The 24940-nt window shown below is 45.1% G+C and overlaps 1 protein-coding gene across 3 annotated transcripts in view; it reads left to right on the top strand.

The window, feature by feature from the left end:
• ADAMTS19 (ADAM metallopeptidase with thrombospondin type 1 motif 19) overlaps nucleotides 1-24940 on the top strand; it is a 277546-nt gene that overhangs the window by 117698 nt on the left and 134908 nt on the right. For all 3 annotated transcript variants that reach the window (XR_002087243.2, XM_019478175.2, XM_019478176.2), the window contains one exon: nucleotides 10351-10456. Coding sequence is in view for 2 of the 3 variants with exons in the window: in XM_019478175.2 (XP_019333720.1) it covers nucleotides 10351-10456 (106 nt within the window). In the remaining variant the exon portion in view is untranslated. The remainder of the gene's footprint in view (nucleotides 1-10350; nucleotides 10457-24940) is intronic.

The raw sequence follows: 24940 nt of genomic DNA, 5'->3' as shown, positions 1-24940 counted from the left end.
TAACCATGGACAAGACATGAAACTAGTTCACGCTTAGTAACTGCCTGAGTTATATCTAGTAGCTAGTGTTTGATGTGGCTTTTGTGCATAAGGTCAACTTTGTTTAATAAGGAGAAAGGCACAAAGCATTAATTGCATTTGATATTTTTGGCTCTATCTAGAATCAGAAATCTAATTGAATTAAATGAAGTTCAGGTTTCATGTTGGCATTAGGCCCCGAAAGATTAGTAGTAATCAGTGCACTCTTAAGAAGGTTGAGTACGAGGGAGACATTTCTTATGTAAAGTGTGATGTTGAAAATATGAACTATCGGTTACAGTTTCTTCCTTGTAATAGATATGTAAATTAAAGGATTTACCTTTTCAGAAATGAATTATATCTCCAAAGGCAGTAGAGTACTATAGGGTACCTAGTGCAAGAGTGCTCAAGTAGTGATAATAGAAAGCATTTATGTAAGAAAAACATCTTACTAGAGGGGGGGAGCTAGTTATGGTAATTTATCCCAGTCCCCTCTTGTGAGTTGCTTTACTGTTCTGAAAAACAGTTGATGGGAATGGCTGGGGAGCCTTGAGACCTTCTCAGTTACTAGCTTCGGCAATTCCTTGCTGTCAGGGATGATTGTCTTCCATGATTGTTTTATCTGTGTGTTCAAAGATGGCTGAGGAGGCCTATCCAAGATTGACAGACTCTACTGCAGTTCAGACATGGGTTTTTGTGTGGGGTGGGTGGTGCTGGATTCTTGATTTGGTCTGTGACACGCTGTTTCTGCCACTCCTGCTTTTCCATCTCCTCCTATTATTGTCATGAGGGCTCAAAGTACTGATCTAGGGGTGTGCAAAGCAGGCCCTATTTGATTCGGATTTGGCCAGAATGGGGGCAGTGATTTGATTCGTTGATTTGGATCACTGCCCTGATTCAATTTGGCTGAGGTACCAACGTGTCTTGTGAACGCTACGATGCTGGGGTGGATGGAGCATCCCACAGGAGTGCACGTCCTCCTCCCCACCCCCCGCATGCTCGGCAGTGAACCCAAAAGTGGACTTGAAGTACTTCCAGTCCACTTCTGGGTCCACTGGGGAGCATGCTGGGCCCCCCTGCCGCTCGGCATTGGCTGTGGGGTGACTCCGGGTGCCCCCCCGCCAGACCCAGGAGACACCAGTTGCGGAGCTGGGGGTGTATGGAGGGGGCCCCCAGTGCATTCCCCGGTGGACCCAGAAGCGGACTGGAAGTGCTTCTGATATACTTCCAGGTCTGCTGCCGAGCATGCTGGGGAGCACCCCTCGCGCTCCTTTGGGACACTCCATGTGCCCCAGCATCGCAGCAGTTACGAGATGCCTGCTATCTAGAGGTATGTAGAAAAAACATTTAAAGCTGTGTCTATGTCCGAATTGCTGAATCTTTCTGAATTTCTCCAAATCGATTTGGAGGGTTCCGATTCGATTCAGAGAAATTAAAGGGTCCTCTGATTTGATTTGGATTTGGAGATTCAGCCACCAAATCAGGCCGGATGAAATCAGGGCCTGAAGCTTTGCACAGCCCTACTGAGATACCTGCAGCAGATTCTTCATCCATTTGAGGTGGTCCTGAGCGATAGTCTCCCATGAGTTGACATCAATGTTGCATTTTTTTTAAGTTGGTCTTGAGGATGTCCCTGAAGCGCTTTCTCTGCCCTCCTCTTGAGTGTACGCCATGACTGAACTGGGAGAATTAAACTTGCTTCGGGAGTCTGGACTTGGACATCTGGATGACATAGCTGGCTCAATGAAGTTGATGACAGATCATCATTGCTTCAGTACTTTCATGGTGTTTACTTGCAGGAGGATGCTAACGCTGGTCCATCTGTCTTTCCCAATGGATTCGGAGGATCTTCCTCAGGCAGCATTGAAGCTTCTCCAACAAGTTTAGATGTCTCCTTTACATTTTCAGTGTTTCAGCTCCATACAGCAAGGTGGGGAGCATGAAGTCTTGATAAACCATGAGCTTAGTTTAAGATATAATGTTGCGATCTTCAAATACCCATTTCTTCAGGCGTCCAAAGATTGCACTTGTACATTTAAGGAGATGCTGGATTTCTTCATCTATGTCAGCCATTTGGGAGAGATGGCTTCCAAGGTATGGGAAATACTCAGTGTTCTCTAGAGTCTCACCATAGATTTGGATCCCTGGAGCTGGGGACTGTTCATTAGGAGCTTGTTGATAGAGGTCCTTAGTCTTCTGAATGTGAAACATCAGTCCCATTTTTGTCTATGCTTTGGTAAAGATGCTGAGCATTGCCTGAAGGTCTGCTTCTTAGTGAGCACACACTACAGTATCATCAGCATACTGGAGCTCAATGATTGAGGTTGGGGTGGTCTTGGTTTTGGCTCAGAGTTGTTTGAAGTTAAATAGCTTATCTCCATTCACTAGTTTAATTTCAGTCTGACTGGATGCTTGTTGGTAGTCAGATAAAATATTGTGGCAAAGAATATTGAAAAGTGTTGGAGCAATGACACAGCCTTCCTTAACTCCTAGTAATGTCATAGAGATCTGTGATAGCTCCATTACTGAGAATCACCACTCACATACCTCCATGGAACAGGAAGAGAATGGTGACAAATTTTGATGGGCATCCATACTTCAGAAAAATCCTCCACAATACTTCTTAGCTGACAGTCAAAAGCTTTTGTGAGGTCAACAAAGGCTATTTAGAGAGGCTTATTTTGTTCCGGGCACTTCTCATACAGCTGGTGAGCCACTAAGATTATGTCAGTTGTGCCTCTTGATGCCCTAAACCCACACTGAGATTCTGGGAGGAGTGGAAGTGGAAAGAGACAGTTTCAGCAAGTGGAAAGAGACAGTTCAGGAGCAGTCTCACAATGATCTTTCCAGTGGTGGACAGCAAAACAATCCCTCTGTAGTTTCCACAGTTGGACTCGTCTCTTTTCTTGAAAATTGTTACAATCAAGGCATCCCTGAGGTTGTCTGGGATTTCCTCATTCCAGATCCTTAAGATGAGGTCATGAAGCTGTGAGGTGAACTCCTCTCTCCCCTGCTTGAAGATTTCCTTGGGGGTTCCATCCATTCTAGATGTTTTGTCATTCTTCATCTACTTGACAGCTTTCCTCACCTCATCAAGAGTTGAAGAGATTCTGAGATCATCTCTGGGTGTTGCAGGATGGAATTGAGAACATTCTTATCAACAGCAGAGTCTTGATTGAGGTCTTCAAAATGCTTCTTCTGACCGGCATTGATGGCTCCACTTTCCTTGATTGGGTCTCCTCCATCCTTAGGTCTCAAGGGGCTTGGTCCCTGAGTGCTTAGACTGTAGATGGTTTTGGTGGCACTAAAGAAACTGCAGATTTCATGGATGTCAGTGAGATGTTCATAGATTCATAGAAGTAGGGTCGGAAGGGACCTTGCCCTGGGCAGGAGAGAAAATCAGGCTCAAATGACCCCAGCCAGGTAGACATCAAGTCTTAAAGACCCCCAGGGTAGGAGCCATTACCACTTCCCTTGGAAGTTGGTTCCAGATCCTAGCCACCCTGACTGTGAAGTAGTGCCCTCGAATGTCTAGTCTAAACCTACTCTCTAAGAATATGTGACCATTATTCCTTGCTACCCCAGGGCGTGCTAGGGGGAACAGGGTCTCTCCCAAACCCTGCTGGTCCCCCCGGTGAGTTTATAGATGGCCACCAGGCCCCACTCAACCTTCTCTTGTGAAGGCTGAACAGGTTAAGGTCCCATAGCCTCTCTCCGTAGGGTCTGCCCTGCTGTCCCCGGATCATGCGGGTGGCCCTCCTCTGGACCCTCTCAATGCTATCCACATTCTTCCTGAAGTGCAGTGCCCAGAACTGAACACAGTACTCCAGCTGCGATCTGACCAGCGTTGCATAGAGGGGGAGGATCACCTCCTTGGCCCTGCTTGAGATGCATCTGTGGATGCACGACAAGGTATGGTTGGCCCTACTGACCGTGACCTCGCATTGTCAACCCATGTTCATCTTGGAATCAATAATGACTCCAAGATCTCTTTCTGCCACCGTGCTCTCAAGAGGGGAGTTTCCCAGCTTATAAGTGTGCTGCTGGTTCCCACTGCCCAAGTGCAGCACCCTGCACTTGTCAGTATTGAAACCCATCCTATTTTCATTAGCCCACCCCTGTAACATATCCAGGTCCTGCTGTAATCTGTCCTTCCCTACTAGCATGCCCACCTCACCCCAAATCTTGGTATTGCCAGCAAATTTAAACAGGCTGCTTTTTACCCCGTTGTCCAAGTCACTAATAAAGAAATTGAATCTCCTTAGGCTTGTTGGAGATTCAATTTCTTTTGCTTGCAGTTGGTGTCATTTTGCCAAGCACAAAAGGCGTAGGCTTGCATTCGATTAACTCTTGGATCTCCTGATCATTCTCATCAAACCAGTTTTCATGTTTCCTGGTAGAGAATCCAAATGTCTCTTCATAGTCACTGATGATGGTGGCATTGAGGGCACTCCACATGCTGCTGACATTCTCCCATTATTGTTGATTGGAATTCACCAATTTTTCATTGAGGTGCTGGTGGAGGATATCTTATTTGCTTGGGTCCTTGAGTCCTCCAACATCAGTCTTCTGTCAGCATTGGTTCTGCTGCAACCATCTCTTGGGAGCCAGTTTGAGTGACATAACCAAGCAGATGAGTTGGTGATCAGTCCAGCAGTCATCAGCTCCTAGCATAGCTCAGGTGATGCAGACATCTTTATGATCCTGGGCACAGAAGATGACGTAGGCAATCAAGTGCCAGTGCTTAGATTGTGGTGTCATGTGCCATGTTGTCTTTTGCCTGTTTCTCTGGCATAAAAACAGGCACAACAGGTACAAACAGCCTGTTTTTCTGGTCATAAAACACCAGTCAGAGAAAAGTTGGAAGTATTCTCTTCTTTTCAGGCCCAAACATTGTTCTTAGAATCAATTTAGTAGGGCTACATTGAAGGTATATTTGAAAAGCCTTCAAGTACATCAGACTTTGTAGTGGAGACAAAGAAAGAGAAACCACCAACAAATATTACCATGTAATGTTATTGTATTTTTGTTCTAGCACTGGTGTGTCTTGATTGGTGCTGGCGGTAGTCAGAGCTAGAGACTTTTTTTATCACTGCATCCTAGTCAGAAATTGACTACTTTTTTCTTTTAGCTTCATTGCTGAAATGATGATGATGATGTAAGTTGGGTCAACTAAAAACATGTAAAATTTAATTTTTGTACTTGAACAAAATGCTTCTAATGTATCTCTCTTTCTCTCTCATTTCTTCTCAACATTTTAATTTAATTTTAGCTACACTTGGGCTGAAAATGTCATTTAAAACAAAAATGTTCAAATACTTTGTTTTGGAAATGTCAAAAGCAATTTTTTTTTCTTTTTTCCATCCTTCCTTCCCTGACCCTGCTCCCCAAACATTTTTTTTGTGTGTTGAATCTGTTGACAATATTTAAGCTGCATTTGGCCCTTTGGGTCATCTCAATCCTTCTTTTTTGGCAAATAAATTATGCATCCCAACAAAAATCACCCAGCTCTACACAGAAGAAGAATATCAGGCAAATGATGGAGGTGAGGTAATGCTCAAAATTCCAAGGTAGCCAAGGCCTGCATGTCTGCAGACTGACAGATATTTGGACAAGTGGAGTGAAGTTTATCCTCTGATACATTAAATTAGAAGGCTAATCATGACTAAATTCCGTATGTGTTCATTGTTTCACTGTTGATCTTTGTATCAGAAGCAGACAGCAAACAAATTGGTCCAGTGAGTGTCGTTGCTTTGAAAGGATGATCCATAAGAATTAGGCCATAAGCTTGAAAATATATAAATAATTAAATAGTACTTCAGTTTCATAGATTTCATACACGTTAGGGCTGGAAGGGACCTCGGAAGATCATCGAGTCCAGCCCCCTGCCCAAAGGGCAGGAAGTCAACTGGGGTCATAGGATCCCAGCAAGATAAGCATCCAGTTTGCTCTTGAAGGTGTTCAATGTAGGCGCTTGAACCACCTCCGGTGGCAGGCTATTCCAGACCTTGGGGGCTCGGACAGTAAAGAAATTCTTCCTTTATGTCCAGCCTGAAACGGTCTTGTAGTAGTTTATGACCATTCGACCTAGTCGTCATCCCTTGGGGCGCTCTGGTGAACAAACGTTCCCCCAGATACTGGTGGTCACCCCTGATAAACTTATAGGTGGCCATCAGATCACCCCTGAGCCTGCGCTTTTCCAGGCTAAAGAGCCCCAGGGCTCTCAGCCTGTCATTATAGGGTCTGCTTCCCTGACCTCTGATCATGCGCGTGGCTTTTCTCTGGACTCTCTCAAGATTCTCCACATCCTTTTTGAATTGTGGAGCCCAAAACTGGATGCAGTACTCCAGCTGCAGCCTCAGTAAGGCCGAGTACAAGGGGAGAATGTCGTCCCAGGATTTGCTTGAGAAGCATCTATGGATGCAAGCCAGCGTTTTGGTCGCTTTACTAGCCGCAGCATCGCATTGCAGGCTCATGTTCATCTTGTGGTCAATGATGACCCCCAAGTCTCTTTCTTCCTTAATGCTAGCCAACATAGCGCTGCCGAGCCTATAAGGATGCTGCGGGTTTTTCTTCCCAAGGTGGAGAACTTTGCATTTATCGGTGTTGAACACCATCAGATTCTCATCCACCCACTTGCTGCGCCTGTCCAGGTCAGCCTGGATCACCTGCCTGTCTTCTGGTGTGGATGCTTTGCCCCAAAGTTTGGTGTCATCAGCGAACTTGGCCAGTCCGCTTCTGACTCCAGTGTCCACATCATTAATGAAGATGTTGAACAGTATGGGTCCAAGGACAGAGCCTTGGGGGACCCCACTGGTCACCAGACACCGGACACTAAATTATTTATTAGTCTTGGCCCAACCAGTTGGTTGGGCCAAGACTAAAAAATAAGTGGCTAAAGTTAGACTCAACTTGTATTGGCTCTTAAATAAATCACCTAATTCAAATAACACAGGTTGTGTTTTGCACTACATACTGATTTATTCTGAAGATTCTGAACTTGGACTCAAAAGCCTCCTAGCCCTGATGCTGCTCAAGCTGGCCACACCCGCCAGCCTGTGGTATGTGGGGCATTTGTTTGGCATGGGCAAGGCCACCACCAAGGAGGCCATCCTGGAGGTATGCAGCATCCTCCAGGATGTGCTGACAGACACTGTCCTCTGTGTCCACAATCCCCAGGCAATGGTGGCAGGCTTCTGTGCACTGGGGTTCCTCCAGTGTATCAGGGCCCTGGATGGCACCCACATCCTGGTGGCCCACCTGCCTCATAGAGACCAGCTCTATTATAGCCGCAGGGGGTTCCACTGGATGGTCCTGTGTGTGATTGTGGACCACTGGGCATGTTCATGCATGTCAGTGCCAGCTGAGCAGGCAGTGCATATGGCACCCATGTGTTCTGAAACCCTGGACTGGTCAGGCTGGTGGAGAGTGGGTGCTTTGCACTGGGAGCGAAGGATGTGCAACTGGGCACCATCGTTGTCCCATCCCTGCTCATCGGGAACCCTGCATATCCACTCCTGCCCTGGCTGATGAGGCCCTACACCGTTCACTTGGACCCCTGTCAGGGCCCACTTTAATTGATACCTGGGCAGACCTGTGCCTTAGTCAAAAGTGCCTTCGGCCACCTCAAGGGCTGCTGGCACTCCTTCAGTGCCCACTTCAAAGTAGCCAAAAAGAACCTCCACTGGGTCATAGTCACAGCCTGTGCGCTGCACAATATACATGAGGCCCGGGGAGAGTTGTTCTGCAAGGCCTGGGCAGAGGAGTTGCTGCAGGCAGCAGAGGCCTGTTAACAGAAGCATGAACCGCTGCAGCAGCAGGTTCCCCATGGTGAGACCCTAGGTAAGCTGCTCACCTGTCAGTGGGGGTCAAGGCACCGGGTATGGGAGGCTCTGGTGGACCACCTCATGGAGCATTCCCCTCTCTAGCCCTCCTGCCCCACCACCCACAGACCCCCTGCCCACCCCCAGCATAACTCTCATGCCAGGCACATATCCAAACAATAAATCTTTAGTCTCCTCCCCCTTTCCCCCCTCAAACAAAAGACCCCCTGCCCCCACCCTTCCCAACACACAGAGCCCCTCCACCACTGTCCCCACACACCAATAATAAAAAATCCTCTTCCCAGTTTCAAAACTACTTACAAGAGTCTATGTTTTTGTGCCCTGGCGTGGGAGACTGTGGGGTGGGGGCACCTAGGAGGCAAAGCCTGGGGGCAGCTGGCGATCAGCTCAGTCTTGGGTCATTCACCCATGGTTCCAGCAGCTGTGGAGACTGGGGTGGGAGGGGGGCTCGTGGGTGATAGTGTCCAGCTGTGACCAGTGTCCTGGGCCCATGGTATGTGTTGTGCAGGCACTCAGCTGCCCCTCTCCCCCCCTCCCAGGGAGGAGATGGTGCTGCTATCAACCGGTGGTGTCATGGCTGGCCACTCCTCATGGCAGGGTCTGGGGTGCAGAGCTGGTGAGGTAGCCACTGGCCAGGGCTCCCTGAGCTGCTAGTGGATTGAGCATCCAGGGAGCTAGGCAGGGTGGGATGCTGAATGCCTGACGGCCCCTCCTCCAGTGACACGTCACCAGAGGGGTCAGGGTGGGATGGGGGCTTGGCCAAGCTGCCTGTGCTGGTGTAAATCACATGGCTGTGGCCTAGGTCCTGGGTCCTGAGGTGCCAAAATCTGGGTTAGCTTCCTCATAAAGAGCATGGTCTTATGGGCATGACCAGACTGACTGTTGTGATCGGTCATGGCCTCACACAGTGCCCACAAGACCTTGACCTTGATGCAGCGACCAGAAGTGCCCACACTTCCGCATCTTGCCCAACAGGGCCTCATAAATGTGGGCGTTCAGGTGCCTGCCTTGCTTGAACTTCCTCTTTACCTCCACATGGTCCCAGAGTGCCATAAGTTTGCCAGTCTCCTCCTGGCTCCAATTGGGATCACAGGTAGATGGTACAGGCATGTGTATGCAGGTGGGGGTGGGCCTGGATGGGGAGGATGAGGAGGGCATCATGGTTCCTGCTCCAGCTCTCTGAGCCCCTGCACGGCTGTCATGAGTTGCTGGTCCTGGGCAGCTGCCAGCAGCGCCCAGTGCAGGTTCATGGCACAGGACTGGGAGCCGCATGGCTGAGGCTATGCCCTGCAGCACCTGCAGTCACAGGGCTGCTAGGGGTTTGTAGGAGGGAGGTGGTGCTGGCCCTACTGCACTCGGGTGCCTGTAGGTGACCCTGGGGGCTGGCAGGCCTGCCCATAGACTGTAGCAAGCTGCAGGCAGCAGCCACAGGCTAGCAGCCAAAAGCCCCCCAGCCAGCAACCACAGTCTCAGCAGGCATCAGCCACGGGCTGAACAGCACCACTGGAACAGTGACTGTGGGCACAGCAGGGCTGTGGCCTGCCCAGGGGGACATGCAGGGTGTGCAATACCTTCAGGCTCCCATGTTGTATGTCCTAGGGCAGAAAATGGTTGCTATCTTTTATAGCCTGCAGACAGGGGCTGCCAGTGAAGCTACCCAGCCATGGAGCAGGAGAAGCTCCCAGCCACTAGCCCTGGGGCTGGCCTCAGGCCAGTCTCCTAGTGGCTGGGCAGACCCTGCAACATACTTAGTGTCAGGTTGCATCTACATGTACGCTGCTGCGTATTAGCTAATCACACTTAAATTTGCAGGTAGCAAATGAAACATGATTAAGGAAATTTACTGCATGCACTTACTGCACAGTAAATTAGGCAACAGTCTAGTGACATGTCTCGTGTAGACATGCCCAGAGATACTTAGTACTCTCTTACAGCATTTATAGAGGACATAGTGCTGAGATTTCCATCTGCTAAAATTGCTATACTTTTTATGGGATTTGAAGTTTCCTGTATACTTTTTCTTCTTTTTTCACTTTACACACTGAGTTCTGTATTGATTCTTAACACATAATAAACAGTAAAGTATTACTATGCAAGGGAAAGACCCAGAAGAATAGAAAATAAAACTGAAAGTATCAGTTAAAATAATTACGCAGCCTTGCAGATATTTGCTTTTTCTATTTTTCCTTGTAGCAATAATGTGTTTCATATCTTACTTCTATATTTTATTCAAATACCTAACAACATTGTTTAAGAATAAGTTTTTTTACACATTATAACCTGTGCAATCAATGATGTTGCCACTGCTTTGTATTCTTTTCTCTCTTCCCTCTATTTCTTTGTTAATTCAAGTCATTTGTGTTAGTACAGCACTGAGCACAATGGAGTTCCAGTCCTTTTTGGGTTCATTCATGCAGCCATAATGCATGTTGCTATTGCTACTAGTAGTAATAAACATAGTGATAATTGTGATTATTCTGTTTCCTAGGTATAGCATATTTGAGTGGAATGTGCAGTGAAAAACGAAAATGTATAATTGCTGAGGACAATGGGCTGAATCTTGCATTTACCATTGCCCATGAAATGGGACACAAGTAAGTACATGAAAAATAGGTTGGTTTGTATTATTCCCAACTGTTAAATTGTTTTCTTTATCATTTTCATAGAATTATTGCTTATTTGGGCTCCTTTTTTCTTCCTTTCTTAATTAAGAAATATTGCTACTTATGATAAAATTGTAAGGAAAACTATCTTTTTTGTGTATGTGCTGCATTAACAATTAGATCTTTGAATAGTACATCAGCTTTTGTATGTATACAGTAAAGTATTAGAAAAGTTGTAAGATCTAAATTAATCTGGGAGAAAACAGGTGCCGCCTTATCTTGTTTTTTGGGATTGGAGTATTGTGCGTTGAATCCAGCTCTGACAGTTGTTTCCAAATGACATTTTACTGAGATCATAAATTGGAAAAGACTTCAGTCGAGTTTGGCATTCTCAAAACAGTTCCTGTTAAAGCATAACGGTCATCACACTGCTAGCTTTGTTTTTTTCCCTTAATTAATACAAAAGGAGGACTTTGCTGAAGGTAAAGCTGTATATTCTTCTCAATCAGATGTTCATCTTTCAGGCTGGAGGGAGAATAAAAAGTATTATGGATTAAATATGAAAAATGTCCCATGCTGCCAAAACCAAAAGAATTAACAAAACTTGCATTCATTGCTTGGTCTTCTCACCTTTCACTAAAGAACAAACAAGTAAGAAATTCAGAAAATGTCAGTGTTATTGGGTGGGGAACTGTCATATTCATTGTCATTATTTGCTAAAAAGGAAAGGAAAAAGTTAGGGAAGGTTCAGAGGCAGGTGACAAAAATGATAAAGGCCTTGGAAGGTAAGTCATACAAGGAGAGATTGAAGGAAATAGGCAATTTCAGCTTGCAGAAAAGGTGATTCAGAGATGTGATAGCAGTCTTCACATTTTTGAAGTGCTGCCTTAAATTAGAGGGAGGAACACCTTTTCTCTGTTACTTTAAAAACAGAATGCCGATCAGTTGCTTCAAGTTGCAGCAAAATAGGTTTAGACTGGAAAAAAAAACAACTTCTCTATTGATTTAACGAGATAGTGGTGGACTAGATTGCCTAGGGATATTGTGGGATCTCCGTCATTAGAGGCATTCAGGAAGGTGTTTGGGTAGCATTGGTTAGGAATGATTTAGGACTAGCTATTTCTGTTATGGGTATTTCCCATGCTTCTGGGCTTTGCTGGCTGCCATGTGGGGCCAGGAAGCATTTTTTTCTGCTCCTGTTGGTGCATGTCATGGTTTTCTTTACTTCCCATAGAAGCATCAGGTGTTGGCTGCAGACCAGACTGGGAATTTTGACTTGGTGGGGGCTGGGAGGGCGGTGGCAATGCCATTGCTCCTGCTGGGACTAAAACCTAGAGGTTCCTGGCTAGAAAGTATTTCCCCTGCAGGGTCAGACCCATCACTGTGTTTGTGGTTAGGAAGGAACTTTATCCCCAGGTCAGAGTGGTATGGACTGTGGGGTTTTTTTATTTCCTCTGTAACGGGGATGTGGATCTCTTCCTTGGATTTCTCAAATTATTTCAACAGCCCTTGCAGCAGCTGGCTGCAACACTGACTTCTGTTGTCCCTGCATTTTACCTGTGTCTGGTTAGGGTGCTATGCCTTGTACCCGTGTGACAGGGTTGATTATACAGTTTTAGTAGTAGTTTATGCATACATACGGGGCTCATTTACACTAAACATTTATTGCAGAGCTGCCTAATTAGCTCCGCAGTAAAGTCTCAGCATTTACACATGCAGCCTTATTAGGCTGCAGGGAACTAAGTAATTTCACTGCAGGTTAGTACTTGTAAATACTTGTATTTACAAGTACTGTCTACAGCAGAGTTCTTTAGTTTGCAGCAGTGCACATGTAGATGCTGACAGGGCTGGCTAGGGCATGAGGGTGTTTCAGTGTGGGGCTGTCTGCTGGCTAGCCTCTCACTGGAGCACCCTCATGCACCAACAATCCCCTATGCAGCACCTTGAGCTGGGTCAGAGCAGTCTTGGGCTGGCAGATTGATCCCCCAACCCCCTGCCAGCTGAGGCTGCTCCGACCTGGCGCAATATGCTGAGATCCTGGGCACATGGTAAAATGTTGTGCCTGGGAGCAATAAACTTCAGCATATGTGCCAGGGTTTATTGTTCCATGCTAACAGCATGTATAGATGCACCTATGGTTTAGAGATCTACTCCCTTAGTTCTCCATGCTTTCTGACTCTACTGGTATATGGTATGTGCAGGCTAAACATGGGCAGTCTTTGGAAAGTTAGTGCCTTGCATTGAAAAACATTTCAGGTTTATGTGTGGTTTGGATAGGACCCTAGAGGGACAGTTCATCATCTATAAAATGAACTTTCTCCTTCAGAAATATTTTTTACGTTATGCAGCCATCCTCACGTCCCAAACAAATTCACATTTAAAAAGTTAATGAAAATATTACTGCAATTTTACATCTGTATAACCTCATTGACTGAAAATAGGCTAATGCCTTATGAAACTGAAGAAATGCAGTGGTGAGTCAAAACTCTGACCTAAAATGAGTGCTTTCATTTAAACCTTCCATATCTGGGGATAGGGTCACTTTGAAGACATTGACAAATACTGTTGCATGTGAACAACCAGTGTTTTACCTATTAAATAGTAAAAGCCTGTACTTGAAATCTGAGTGTAGTAGATTTAACATATTTACAAGTTTATTTTAAAGAAGGAGCTTTCATATAGATCAAAGAAACCAATTTACCAGTTAAAAAAAAATAGAATACCACCAGATTTTTAAATCTACCACTGTTATAATGGGCTAAAACATATACATTTCAGATGGAGAAATAAGAAAGAAATTCCAGTCATGAAGCTAGTTTTTCATTTGCTAAATAATATTTTCCCATTTAAAGTGTGTGTGTGTGTGTGTGTGTGTGTGTGTGTGTGTGTGTGTGTGTGTAATAACAGCTGTAATTTTATAGCTATTCACGATCATACATTTTCTTTTTGAACACATAAAGGAAGGTTCTAAATTGTAACATCTTCAAATAAAGGTACAGTAAACACTATGCACAATAAATTTAAAGACAGCAGTTCTAAAAACCTAAATGAAATATTGTTCTTTGGTTAAATATGATATCTTTTATTAGACCAACTCAAATAGTTGGAAAAATTCTTCTTAGCAATCTTTCGGGTATAAAATACCATCGTCAGTCTGAGGAAGCACCTGCAGTTGGTGTATGCTCTTCCTCAATGGAACAAATATTCCATCCATTCATTCTACTCATCCATCCAGGAAGAGCACAAAGCAACTACAGATGCTTCCTCAGCCTGATGAAGGGTATTTATACCTGAAAGCTTGCTAATAAGAATTTTTCCAACTATTTAAGTTGGTTTAATAAAAGGTACCAGATTTACCCAAAGAACCTTGTCTGCCATTGTCCTTAGAACAACACGGCTACAACCTATACCCCTGTAAGTGAAATATTGATAATTTTTCTCAGAAATAATTTAAAATACCATTCAGCATTTTTAGATCATGTTTTGGAAAATAGAAATAAATGTATTGTGTTTGTCACTATCATTCATCCTATTGTTTTCTACCAAATGTTATGGAGCTCCTAATAAATATTCTTGTAATTCAAGCATATACTTAAATATTCATAAACAATAACCTGTGCTCTTTTTATTGTGAAAAAATTAAACAACCACATAAAATCCATCACAAAAAATTTTAAACTCAGGTGTAGGAAACAAAAATAGAGGATTGCTTTCTCCAGTCTCCTCTGTGACCACATGGCAAAGTATATCATCAAATCTAATAAGGTCTCTACTTATAATGAAGTTAATTACAAGATGTGTAGTAACAATCTTGTTAACTTAAGACTATCCAGAGATGTATATGTTAAAAGAAGAATTTTACAATTAAGCCTAAATTTAACAAGAAGTAAGGTTAGCACATCTGAAAACAGGTGATGTGCTAATGGCAGCGAAAATTCCGGTCTCTTACAAGTCCTGCTGCCTAAATATAATTTAATCACAAGTATCATGAAACTTCAGAAACTGGACAACTTGTACAAAATTATATTTTTGAACCATCTGTGTTTTGAATTTATTAGGTTTATTACAGTTTGAAACCTTAATGACAAAATTATCATTACTACCAGAGACAGTATCAACAAAAGTCACCATATTAGTACATTGTGGCATAATACATTTAATCTCAGAAACTAAGACTGAGTTTTAAACTGACTATGATGAAATTAAGGGAATTTACAAGGAGTAAGTATAGAACAATATTCCCTAATATAATCTCCTTAGGTTGGTGCAAGTCTTAAAAGAATATTTTATTTAAGATTTTTCTAATAATGGTGTTAGAGACAGAATAAATGAAACCCTTCTCTCTAAAGGCAGATAGGGATTCTGTTGAAAGCTAATTATTTTCAAAAGTAAAGTTTCTAATGTGATTCAGTATATTATCTTTTGTGATCTGTTCTGCCACAGAAGTTCAAAAAACAAACAAAAATAACTGTATTTTCTAGTTTTGCTCATCAGCCATATAACCTTGGTCTGTCGTATCATCAGATTTCACAAAAATATTTGAAGAGGAGATATACAAGGAAAACTCAGGTTTTTGAAAGTGTTGAATCATTCCTTTTCTCTGAGGGAACATTGAAGGTGTCATCGCAGAGCCCTTGGCCTGGCTATACGAGCATTTGCTGTCCAAGTTTGCTGACGACACTAAGATGTGGGGCAAGGTGGACACACTTGAAGGGAGAGAGAGGCTGCGACTAGACTTAGACAGACTACAAAAGTGGGCATACGAGAATAGGATGAGGTTCAACATAGATAAATGCAGGGTGCTGCACCTTGGGAGAAGTAATCCACAGCATACATACAGGCTGGGGAGTTCCCTTCTTGAAAGCACAGAGGCATAAAGGGATCTTGGAGTCATTACTCCAAAATGAACATGAGTCACCAATGCCAGACAGCAGCCAGCAAGGCCAGCCATACTTTGTCATGCGTCCAAAGATGCATCTCAAACGAGTCCAGAGAAGTGATACTCCCCCTCTATGCGACTTTGGTCAGGCCGCAGTTGGAGTACTGCATCCAGTACTGGGCGTCGCACTTCAAAAGAGATGTGGCCAGCCTGGAGAGGGTTCAGAGGAGGGCCACCCGCTTGGTGAGAGGGCAGCAGGACAGGCCCTATGAGGAGAGACTGAGGGACCTGAACCTGTTCAGCCTCAGCAAGAGGAGGCTGAGGGGGGACCTGGTGGCTGCCTACAAACTCACCAGGGGAGATCAACAGTAAATAGGTAGAGCACTTTTCTCCCCAGCACCACTTGGGGTGACAAGGAACAATGGTAATAAGCTGATGGAGAATAGGTTTATTTTAGAGATCAGAAAGCAATATTTTACAGTTAGGGTGGCCAAAATCTGGAACCAACTACCCAGGGAAGTGGTCCTTGCCCCTACCTTGGGCAAATTCAAGAGGAGGTTGGACAATTGCCTGTCTGGGGTCTTGTGAACCCAGCATTCATTCCTGCCTGTGGCAGGGGGTCAGGCTAGATGATCTGTTCAGGTCCCTCCTGACCCTAGCTACTATGAAACTATGAAAATATGACAGTTGAATAAAGCTTGTGTTACTGATGATTAAGGCCTGGTTTAAATTGCACACTCAGCTCACTAATATAATGGCCTGATCATTATGGGGACTGCCATTTTCATGCCAAGATTGTGGCACCCCCTGATTCCCCCTGATTGTTCCTGTTTGCTGATGATTGCTGCATGCTGGGGAATGTTTTACTTGGAGAGAGCTTGGGGGTGTGTAGGACACATGGGCCTGGGACAGGGTAGGTAGCAGAGGGGCTGTTTGCTCCTCTGCACATGTGTTCTTTCTCCCTGCCATCAACCCCCAGTGCCCCAGTTTTCCCACCCAGGAGCAAACAGCCCTTCTGCTACCCACTTACAGACTTTGCAGAAAGAAGAAAATTATAAATAATATTTTTGTAGATTTTTAAAAGTACCAGATAGATTTTTTAAAAATCAAGACATTATGGGCACGTCTACATATGCTAGCACATGCACTTGCAGCAGCTGAAATAGAAGCGGTGCAAATTTGAGCTGGGGCTTTTTGCCTCAGTGCATGTGCTTGGACATGCACTTTGTTGTGAAGAAAATATTGCCGCTTGGGGCAAATTAACTCTACTCCTCCCAGATCTGCAGCCAGGGGGAGCTAGAGCCCGGGGCCAGCACCTGTGCTTTCTTCACCAGTATAAAAAGCTGCCCTGTCCTGGCCCCATCTGAACAAAAAGCTGCCCTGGCAAGCAGCTCAGGGCTACTCGCTCTCAGGAGCTTCTGGGGCCCAGCCAACTGGTACCTGGGGACACTACCCCTTGTGCCAGCTGGACTGCTGCAGCAGTATCCCAACTCCATTTTTAAAAACACCCCAAAATCCATGTTCTTCCACAATTAAAACAAAAGACCGCTTTACTTACACACACACACACACACACACACACACACACACACACACACACACACACACACACACACACACACCCTAGAGTAACAGCGATCAGTTGGGCAATGTTTTATTGGTATATTTACAATGTTAAAACAGTTTGGAAGCCTACCAGTGTCTCTATCACCACGATAAAATAAATTCTAAATAACTATATGTGTTGATGTGTGCTTTTGGTTTTCTTCACACATGATGGGTGTGTGATGGGGGGATGTGGTGTTTGCAGGAAGGGAGTGGAAGCGGTGTGGGGGAAAGCAGGTGGGTGTGTGTGGAGAGATGTGGATTGCTGTGTGGGTAGGTGTGGGGCAATTGCTGGGGGGACTGTGGGTGTCGGGGACGCTGTGGGAGGGCTGCTCAGGAAGGCTGGGTCCCCTGGCCCTCACAGGGTGCAACCCCCACATAGCACATGGAATGCCTCCCCACAAGGCCCCAGCTCCTCCCTGGAGGGCCACAGCTCCTATCCCCCACAGAGCTCCAGCCCCACCACCCAGAGTCCAAGGCACCCTGGAGGGCCACGCCCCCCCCTGCACAGGGTCTCAGACACCCTGGAGGGCCATAACCCCCTTGCCCAGGGTCCCAGATCCCCCCTGGAGGACCACAGCCCACCCCGCCCAGGATCCCAGGCACCCTGGAGGGCCCTAGTCCCCACACCCAGGGTCCCAGGCACCCTGGAGGGTCCCAGCTCCCTCCCCAAGGGCCTATAACTTACCTTTCACAGCAGCAGTGGGAGTGAGGCACTGCTGCCAGCTTCCAGTTCTTGGGGACCACATGCCGGGCCCAGCCAGGTCCTGCCAGCCCTGGGGCCCCTCTGCGCCCGGCCAGGTGGGTCCCCCATGGTGGGATATTTAAAAACATCTGTTTCCTGCAGAAAGAAATGTAGTTCTGAAATACTACAAAATATTTTATGAATAACTAAATGGAAGTACTAAATGGTGCATGCTACTGTTAGTTATCTTTTGGGGTTACTCAGTTACAAATGTGTTTCCATATGTGAGCAGTTTCTCTGTAAATGCTGTGAATCAGTAATGTCTGTTTTCCCCATTGAAACCACAACCTTTACTTGTGCTCTTGTCTCTAGTAAAAGATACAGTGAAATATGAGACTAGTGAAATTGACGTGAATTTTCTTCTTTCATTGACCTTTTGAATGGCTGTTCTCAAGTTTTGCCAATTTCATTCATCCCCACTCAATTAGGTAAATTGTTAAAATGAGATTATGGCTTTTTGGCTCTTGCTTCCCTTTTGGTTATGTTTAACTGCTGCTGCACAAGTTACTTCATTTGATCAGTAAATTAATGGCTAATAAGAGTTATGCATTTTTTGGCCAATGGGACTCAAGAGAATTACACTGTTTGGCACCTCTAAGGGCTTTAATCTTGATTTTAGAATTAAAATATTTTACTGTAGCTATGGAACTTAATGCTTCTGTTTCATATCTTCTTCCTTTTCCTTTTCCTTATGTAGAACTTGGCCCATGTTTTTCCATTTCTCTTTGTAGTTCTAACAGGAATTTGAAGAAACCTTCCTATTAGAGCTGTGTGAAGCTTCGGTCCCTGATTCGGTTCGGTGGAGATTCGACCCAGATTCGGTGGCTGAATCTCCAAATCCAAATCGAAGCAGAGAACCCTTTAATCTCTCTGAATCGATTCAGAGCCCTCTGAATTGGACAGATTAAGTGATTCAGATGTAGATACAGCTTTAAATGTTTTTTCTACATACCTCTAGGTAGAAGGGACTCTGAACACTGTGGTACTGGGGCAGATGCAGTGTCCCACAGAAGCCCAGGGGGCTCCCCAGCAAGTTCTACAGCAGACCTGGAAGTAGACCAGAAGCACTTCCAGTCCACTTCCTGGTCCACCGGGGAGTGCACAAGGGGGGCCTTCCACGCCCCTCCAGCTCGGTGATTGGTGCCTCCTGGGTTGTGGGGGGGGGGGCACCTGGGGTCCCCCTGTGGCTGATCACTGAGCTGGAGGAGCTCCTCAGCGTGCTCCTCATCAGACCCAGAAGTGGTCTGGAAGTATTTCTGGTCCATTTCCAGGTTTGCTGCCCAGCACACTGGAAAGCCCCCTGTGGTCCTGTGAGACGCTCCATCCACCCCAGCACCTCAGTGAGCACAAGCCACACCTGTTACCTCAAGGTATGTAGAAAAAACTTTTAAAGCTGTGCCTGTGTCCGAATTGCTGATTCTCTAAATCAGCATTGAATCTTCAGATTCGACCAAATAGAATCAGGGACAGGGATCCGAATCAACAGATTGCATCACTGTCCCTCATTTGGGCCGAATCTTAATTGAATAGGGCTGGTTTCACACAGCTCTACTTCCTATAGTTAGAATTATTATGGTTATTGTTGTTATTTGTATTACAGTAGTGCATAGAAGATCTAACATTGAAGCCTTATGATTCCAGACACTGTATGGTACATAATAAGTGGCAGTCCCTGCCTCTAGCACCTTAATATTGAAAACTTAAATAAATTATATTAGCACAATTTAGGACCTATACAATGATAATAATACTTGAAAGATAAAGATGCATCATAAAAGTACATTGTGTATTAGCCAATGTTTCTGGAGGTGGAAAACCATATTTAAGAGCTTTCTTATGGAATGGTATGATACTTTTAATGACCTAACGTTTAAAGCTTATTTAACCAGATAAACAGTTTGTATCCATGTTAGAAGAGGTATTTTGGGAAAAAGCATCGAGTAGGGGTAGATACTCAACACGCTAACAGCTACACTGAAGGTAGCAAAAGGAGCAGTAGCCCTGAACCCCTTTGCCTATGGTCTTGTTTCCTGGTACTATATAACTTCCATTGGGCCCACATTGTTGGGCAGTAGCCTGGTTGTGAATTTGCACTAAAGCAGGCAGCTATTAAGGAAATACTACGCATTTGAGTGCAGGCAGGGACCATGGTGCAAATATTCTAGTCCTGGCTTTACTAGCTATGTTCTCTTTACAAGCTGATTTCTGGACACACAGAGATGTCTCTCTCTGGGGAATGATATAGATGGCTCCCGTGGAAGTGGTTAACACTTGCCCCATTCCATATGAAAATTATGCATAGAGCAGCCCTCCAGGCACATATCATGCAAGCACAATTTGCTCCTGGTAACTAATCTAGTTTTATGACCATTTCCTTTATACTTTCCAAATTTTCTAGTCTTTCATAAAACACTTCAGTAAAAGTTATACTTTTATACCTTATACCTTAATCTACTAGATTTGTATCTTCTGAAGGAAGAGCATTCACTTATAGCAGCAGGACTGCTCTTTGAAGCCACAACACTGCAGGATTTCAAAATAAGATCTCTATAAGTAGGTTTCCTGAATGGAAAAGGCCTAGTGTTTCTTCCTGGTGCTAAGCCTGTGTAGTTCTGCTGATTTCCCTGGGATATGGGGCTTCTCCAGCACTTCTAGAAGCCAGGCCACTTCTATTTAGGATTGAGGAACTTAACTTTGGGGAGTAAAGTTTAAAAAGTGTGGCCATAACATGACAGGTGTAATTTTATGAGAATTTTCGCTGTAACTAAATGACAAACCTTCAGGAGAGTGGCTTATTCACATATAGTTGTCACAGAATTGTTGGTATTAAATATTCTTTGTGCAATCTTGAAGTTTGTTGTGCAGCAGGTTAATTTTTGTAATAAACTGTCATATAGTGAGGATAAATTTCATATTATTTTTGGCAAAGTTTGGGCAGGCTTTTTCTCTATCTTTTTGTTCAATAGCTAGAGGTCATTTTTTCAGGAAATGGGTATTTAAGACATTTGCTTTATCTCGCCGTAAGTAAGAGAATGTCACACTTAATCCGCTTCTTTCTTAAATGGTTATTATTTTGATAAAATTCAAAAGCAGCACAGAAAGCTTTCCTTTATTTATTGTATAGAGCCTGATTTTGATTTAGTTTAGTCTTATATCTGTGTAAGTTCCTGTTGATTCATAGATTCATAGATTCATAGAAGTTAGGGTCGGAAGGGACCTCAATAGATCATCAAGTCCGACCCCCTGCATAAGCAGGAAAGAGTGCTGGGTCTAGATGACCCCAGCTAGATACTCATCTAACCTCCTCTTGAAGACCCCCAGGGTAGGGGAGAGCACCACCTCCCTTGGGAGCCCATTCCAGACCTTGGCCACTCGAACTGTGAAGAAGTTCTTCCTAATGTCCAATCTAAATCTGCTCTCTGCTAGCTTGTGGCCATTGTTTCTTGTAACCCCCGGGGGCGCCTTGGTGAATAAATACTCACCAATTCCCTTCTGTTCCCCCGTGATGAACTTAAAGGCAGCCACAAGGTCGCCTCTCAACCTTCTCTTGCGGAGGCTGAAAAGGTTCAGTTTCTCTAGTCTCTCGTCATAGGGCTTGGTCTGCAGGCCCTTGATCATATGAGTTGCCCTTCTCTGGACCCTCTCCAGGTTATCCGCATCCTTCTTGAAGTGTGGCGCCCAGAATTGCACGCAGTACTCCAACTGCAGTCTGACCAGCGCCCTATAGAGGGGAAGTATCACCTCCCTGGACCTATTTGTCATGCATCTGCTGATGCACGATAAAGTGCCATTGGCTTTTCTGATGGCTTCGTCACACTGCCGACTCATGTTCATCTTGGAGTCCACTAGGACTCCAAGATCCCTTTCCACCTCTGTGCCACCCAGCAGGTCATTCCCTAGGCTGTAGGTGTGCTGGACATTTTTCCTCCCTAAGTGCAGCACTTTGTATTTCTCCTTGTTGAACTGCATCCTGTTGTTTTCTGCCCACTTGTCCAACCTATCCAGGTCTGCCTGCAGCTGTTCCCTGCCCTCCGGCGTGTCCACTTCTCCCCATAGCTTTGTGTCATCTGCAAACTTGGACAGAGTACATTTGACTCCCTCATCCAAGTCACTGATGAAACTGATGAAGACATTAAAGAGTATCGGTCCAAGGACTGAGCCCTGTGGGACCCCACTGCCCACACCCTTCCAGGTCGAGACCGACCCATCCACCACGACTCTTTGGGTGCGACCCTCTAGCCAATTCGCCACCCACCGGACTGTGTAGTCATCCACATCACAACCTCTTAACTTGTTCACCAGTATGGGGTGGGATACCGTATCGAAGGCCTTCCTGAAGTCTAAGTATACGACATCCACCCCTCCTCCTGTGTCCAGGCGTTTTGTAACCTGGTCATAGAAAGAGACTAGATTGGTCAGGCACGATCTGCCTGCCACAAACCTGTGCTGGTTTCCCCTCAGCATAATTTGCCCTGCCGGGCTCTCGCAAATGTGAGCCTTGATAATTTTTTCAAAGACTTTACCAAGGATGGAGGTGAGACTGACCGGCCTATAGTTGCCCGGGTCCTCCTTCCTCCCCTTTTTGAAAATGGGGACCACGTTAGCCCTTTTCTAGTCCTCCGGGACTTGGCCCGTGCGCCACGAGCGTTCGAATATTCCCGCCAGTGGCTCTGCAATGATGTCGGCCAGTGCCTTCAGTGCCCTCGGATGGAGCTCATCCGGGCCTGCCAACTTAAAGGCATCCAGTTCTTCCAAGTGACTCTGCACCACCTCAGGATCTATGTATGGAAGTCTGGCGCCTTGCTGCTGCCTCTCTACAACCCCAGTGAGAGACTTGTCTTGTCCCTCACTTAGGAACACTGAGGCAAAGAACTCGTTGAGGAGTTCAGCCTTGTCCCCCCTGTCTGTCACCAATTGTTTCAGTACACTTATCATTTTTAATCCTATAAGTAAAAACAGAATTAAGATAGATTTCAAAGTGGTTCTTTAGGTACCTAAAATGTACTGAAATGAAGTTTAGGTGCCTGAGTTCCAAAGAGAAATTCAAAACAGTCCTGTGCCAATGCCCACAGGATGGCTTAGATTCCTGAATTGATTAAGCACCTCCATTTGGGACTGCAAAGTGCCTTAGGTGTCTAAACAAGGCTTCTGAGCATTCTTAGGAGAAATTCAGATGGTGTACCTAAACACACCATGGTATGTAACTCAGCTCTTTTGAGATTTACCTGTTCCTGAGAGGCACAGAAACTTAGCAGAAGGCCTCTTTCAGTTGGTGGAACACACATCTAAATTGTATCAAAATTAGGTTAGTAAGATTGCTGAACTTTCTGCCTAATAGCCACTAGGTTAGGGTACTTGTCCAAAACTGAGAGAATAGGAGACTCTCCTTACCCAGAATGGACCCAAATCTCTCACTGGGTGCATCTACATGAGATGCTTTATTGTGAAGAAGACTAATTTGCTGCTCAGTAAAACGTCACATGTGTGTGGCACTTAGGGCTCAGTAGACTCATTTTCTGTGCTGCCAGGTAGTCATGTTAGCGCAGTGAATTACTGCATTTAAACACATGTGTAGATAGTGAAATTGGGATTAGTTTATTCTGGCTCAAAATGAGCCAGGGAATATTCAGTTGCATTAATTGCATGTGTAGGTGTGCCCACTTTGAAGAAGTACCATAACTACTAGCTTATACAATAGGACAGGTAAGGACAGTCTCCATCCCTCCTGTTGAAGCTACATTAGAGGAAAGGGAGCATGATTCTGTAGCTTACTGGTATAACACTACCCCTAAAGGTGGGAGGCTCTAGGTTTCAGTCTCTGCTGCCAGGCCTGCATCTGTATTTTAACCAGTGGCTTCCTAATGTAAAATACATAAATATGTCTGGGAGCAAAGAAGGAGACTTCCTCTGTAACTCTTGTGGCTATAGCACTTGTCTGGGAAAAGTGTCTTCTGTTTTAATCCTGTTGACAAGATTGTTTATACATGTTTTACTTTAGGCAGAAGGCAGGGTAGAGTTGTACCTCATAGACTAACTAAGTCAAAGCTTTTATGAAGGCAGTCTCTTCATAGCATCTGATGAAGTAAGCTGTTGCTTACAAAAGCTTATGAATTTCTGATTTAGTTAAGCTATAAGGTGCAGCTTTTCCCTGACTTCTGCCTGCCTCCAAACTAACACATCTAACTACCTCTTTCTTTGTACAATAGCCAGTGTTAGTTAAAAGCAGAGTTAAGCCTAGCCAAAGGAACTGAGGCACCTAAATGTGAATCACTTGCACATTTTGACTGAGTCCACATGTGCGTGGACATTTGGTTCCCTAGAGACAACTAGTGATGGTGCACCTTGTGCCGCTGCTAGTTGTCCCCAGGGAATGCCTATGCCATGTGCTTTGGCATGCAGCAAGGTATCCCATGTAGGGTAAGGGAGGCTGGGACCAGCACTGGGCTGGCCCCCACAGCCTTACCTGGGGTTCTGGGAGCCATCCGGGGCTGCAGCAGTGGCAGTCCTGCCACACAGAGCCTGGCTGGCAGTGGAGTGTGGCTCTGGTCAGCCAGGCTCCAGCTTTAGGTGGCACACACTGCCACCATGTGTGCTCCTCTGCTTTTTTTTCTGAGGAATATCCAGGGGTCAAAAAAACCCCTCTGCATTGCTCCTTTGCAGCGCAAAGAACAACTTAAAATGTGGTACGCGGCGCCACAGATGTGTCTGCGGTACCACATAACACACAGCTGCATTCATCTGGACGTGGCCTTTTTGTCCCTCAATTGGCTCTACAGGGATCCTAGTTGTCAGAGTTGGTCACTGTGAATTGCCATCCAGAGCCAAGCCAGTACTTAGGCATTGCAGTGATTAAGTTTAAGTTCCTGACAAACCACTGAATCCTGCTCTTAGATGCTGAGGTAATTGTACAAAACTGTTGTAGAAAGGCAGAATGCACTGGTGGGGGGGGAGGGGGGAACAGAGCGAAAGCACATTTGTTCTTTTGTTTTCTGAATTCTTTTTTCTCCGTTTTAACATAATTAAAAGGTACACATTTCAAATTCTGCTCTCTGTCAAGACATTAAAACTCAATCCATAATGGATGCATATACATGTTATCCTACAGTGACACAGCAACGCTCTATGGCACCCTATGGTGCTCTACAATGACTTAGTGATCACGTGTGTCTACATGTGATCACCAGCTGTATTGGCACCCTTACCAGGTATAGCACATCACTACGGCAACGTAGCAGCCAAATTTAAC

The sequence above is a fragment of the Alligator mississippiensis genome, chromosome 3 (assembly GCF_030867095.1).
Source record: "Alligator mississippiensis isolate rAllMis1 chromosome 3, rAllMis1, whole genome shotgun sequence".
NCBI lineage: Eukaryota > Metazoa > Chordata > Crocodylia > Alligatoridae > Alligator > Alligator mississippiensis.
Note: the sequence above shows the minus strand (reverse complement) of the source record. Positions and strands in the feature narration are given on the sequence as shown.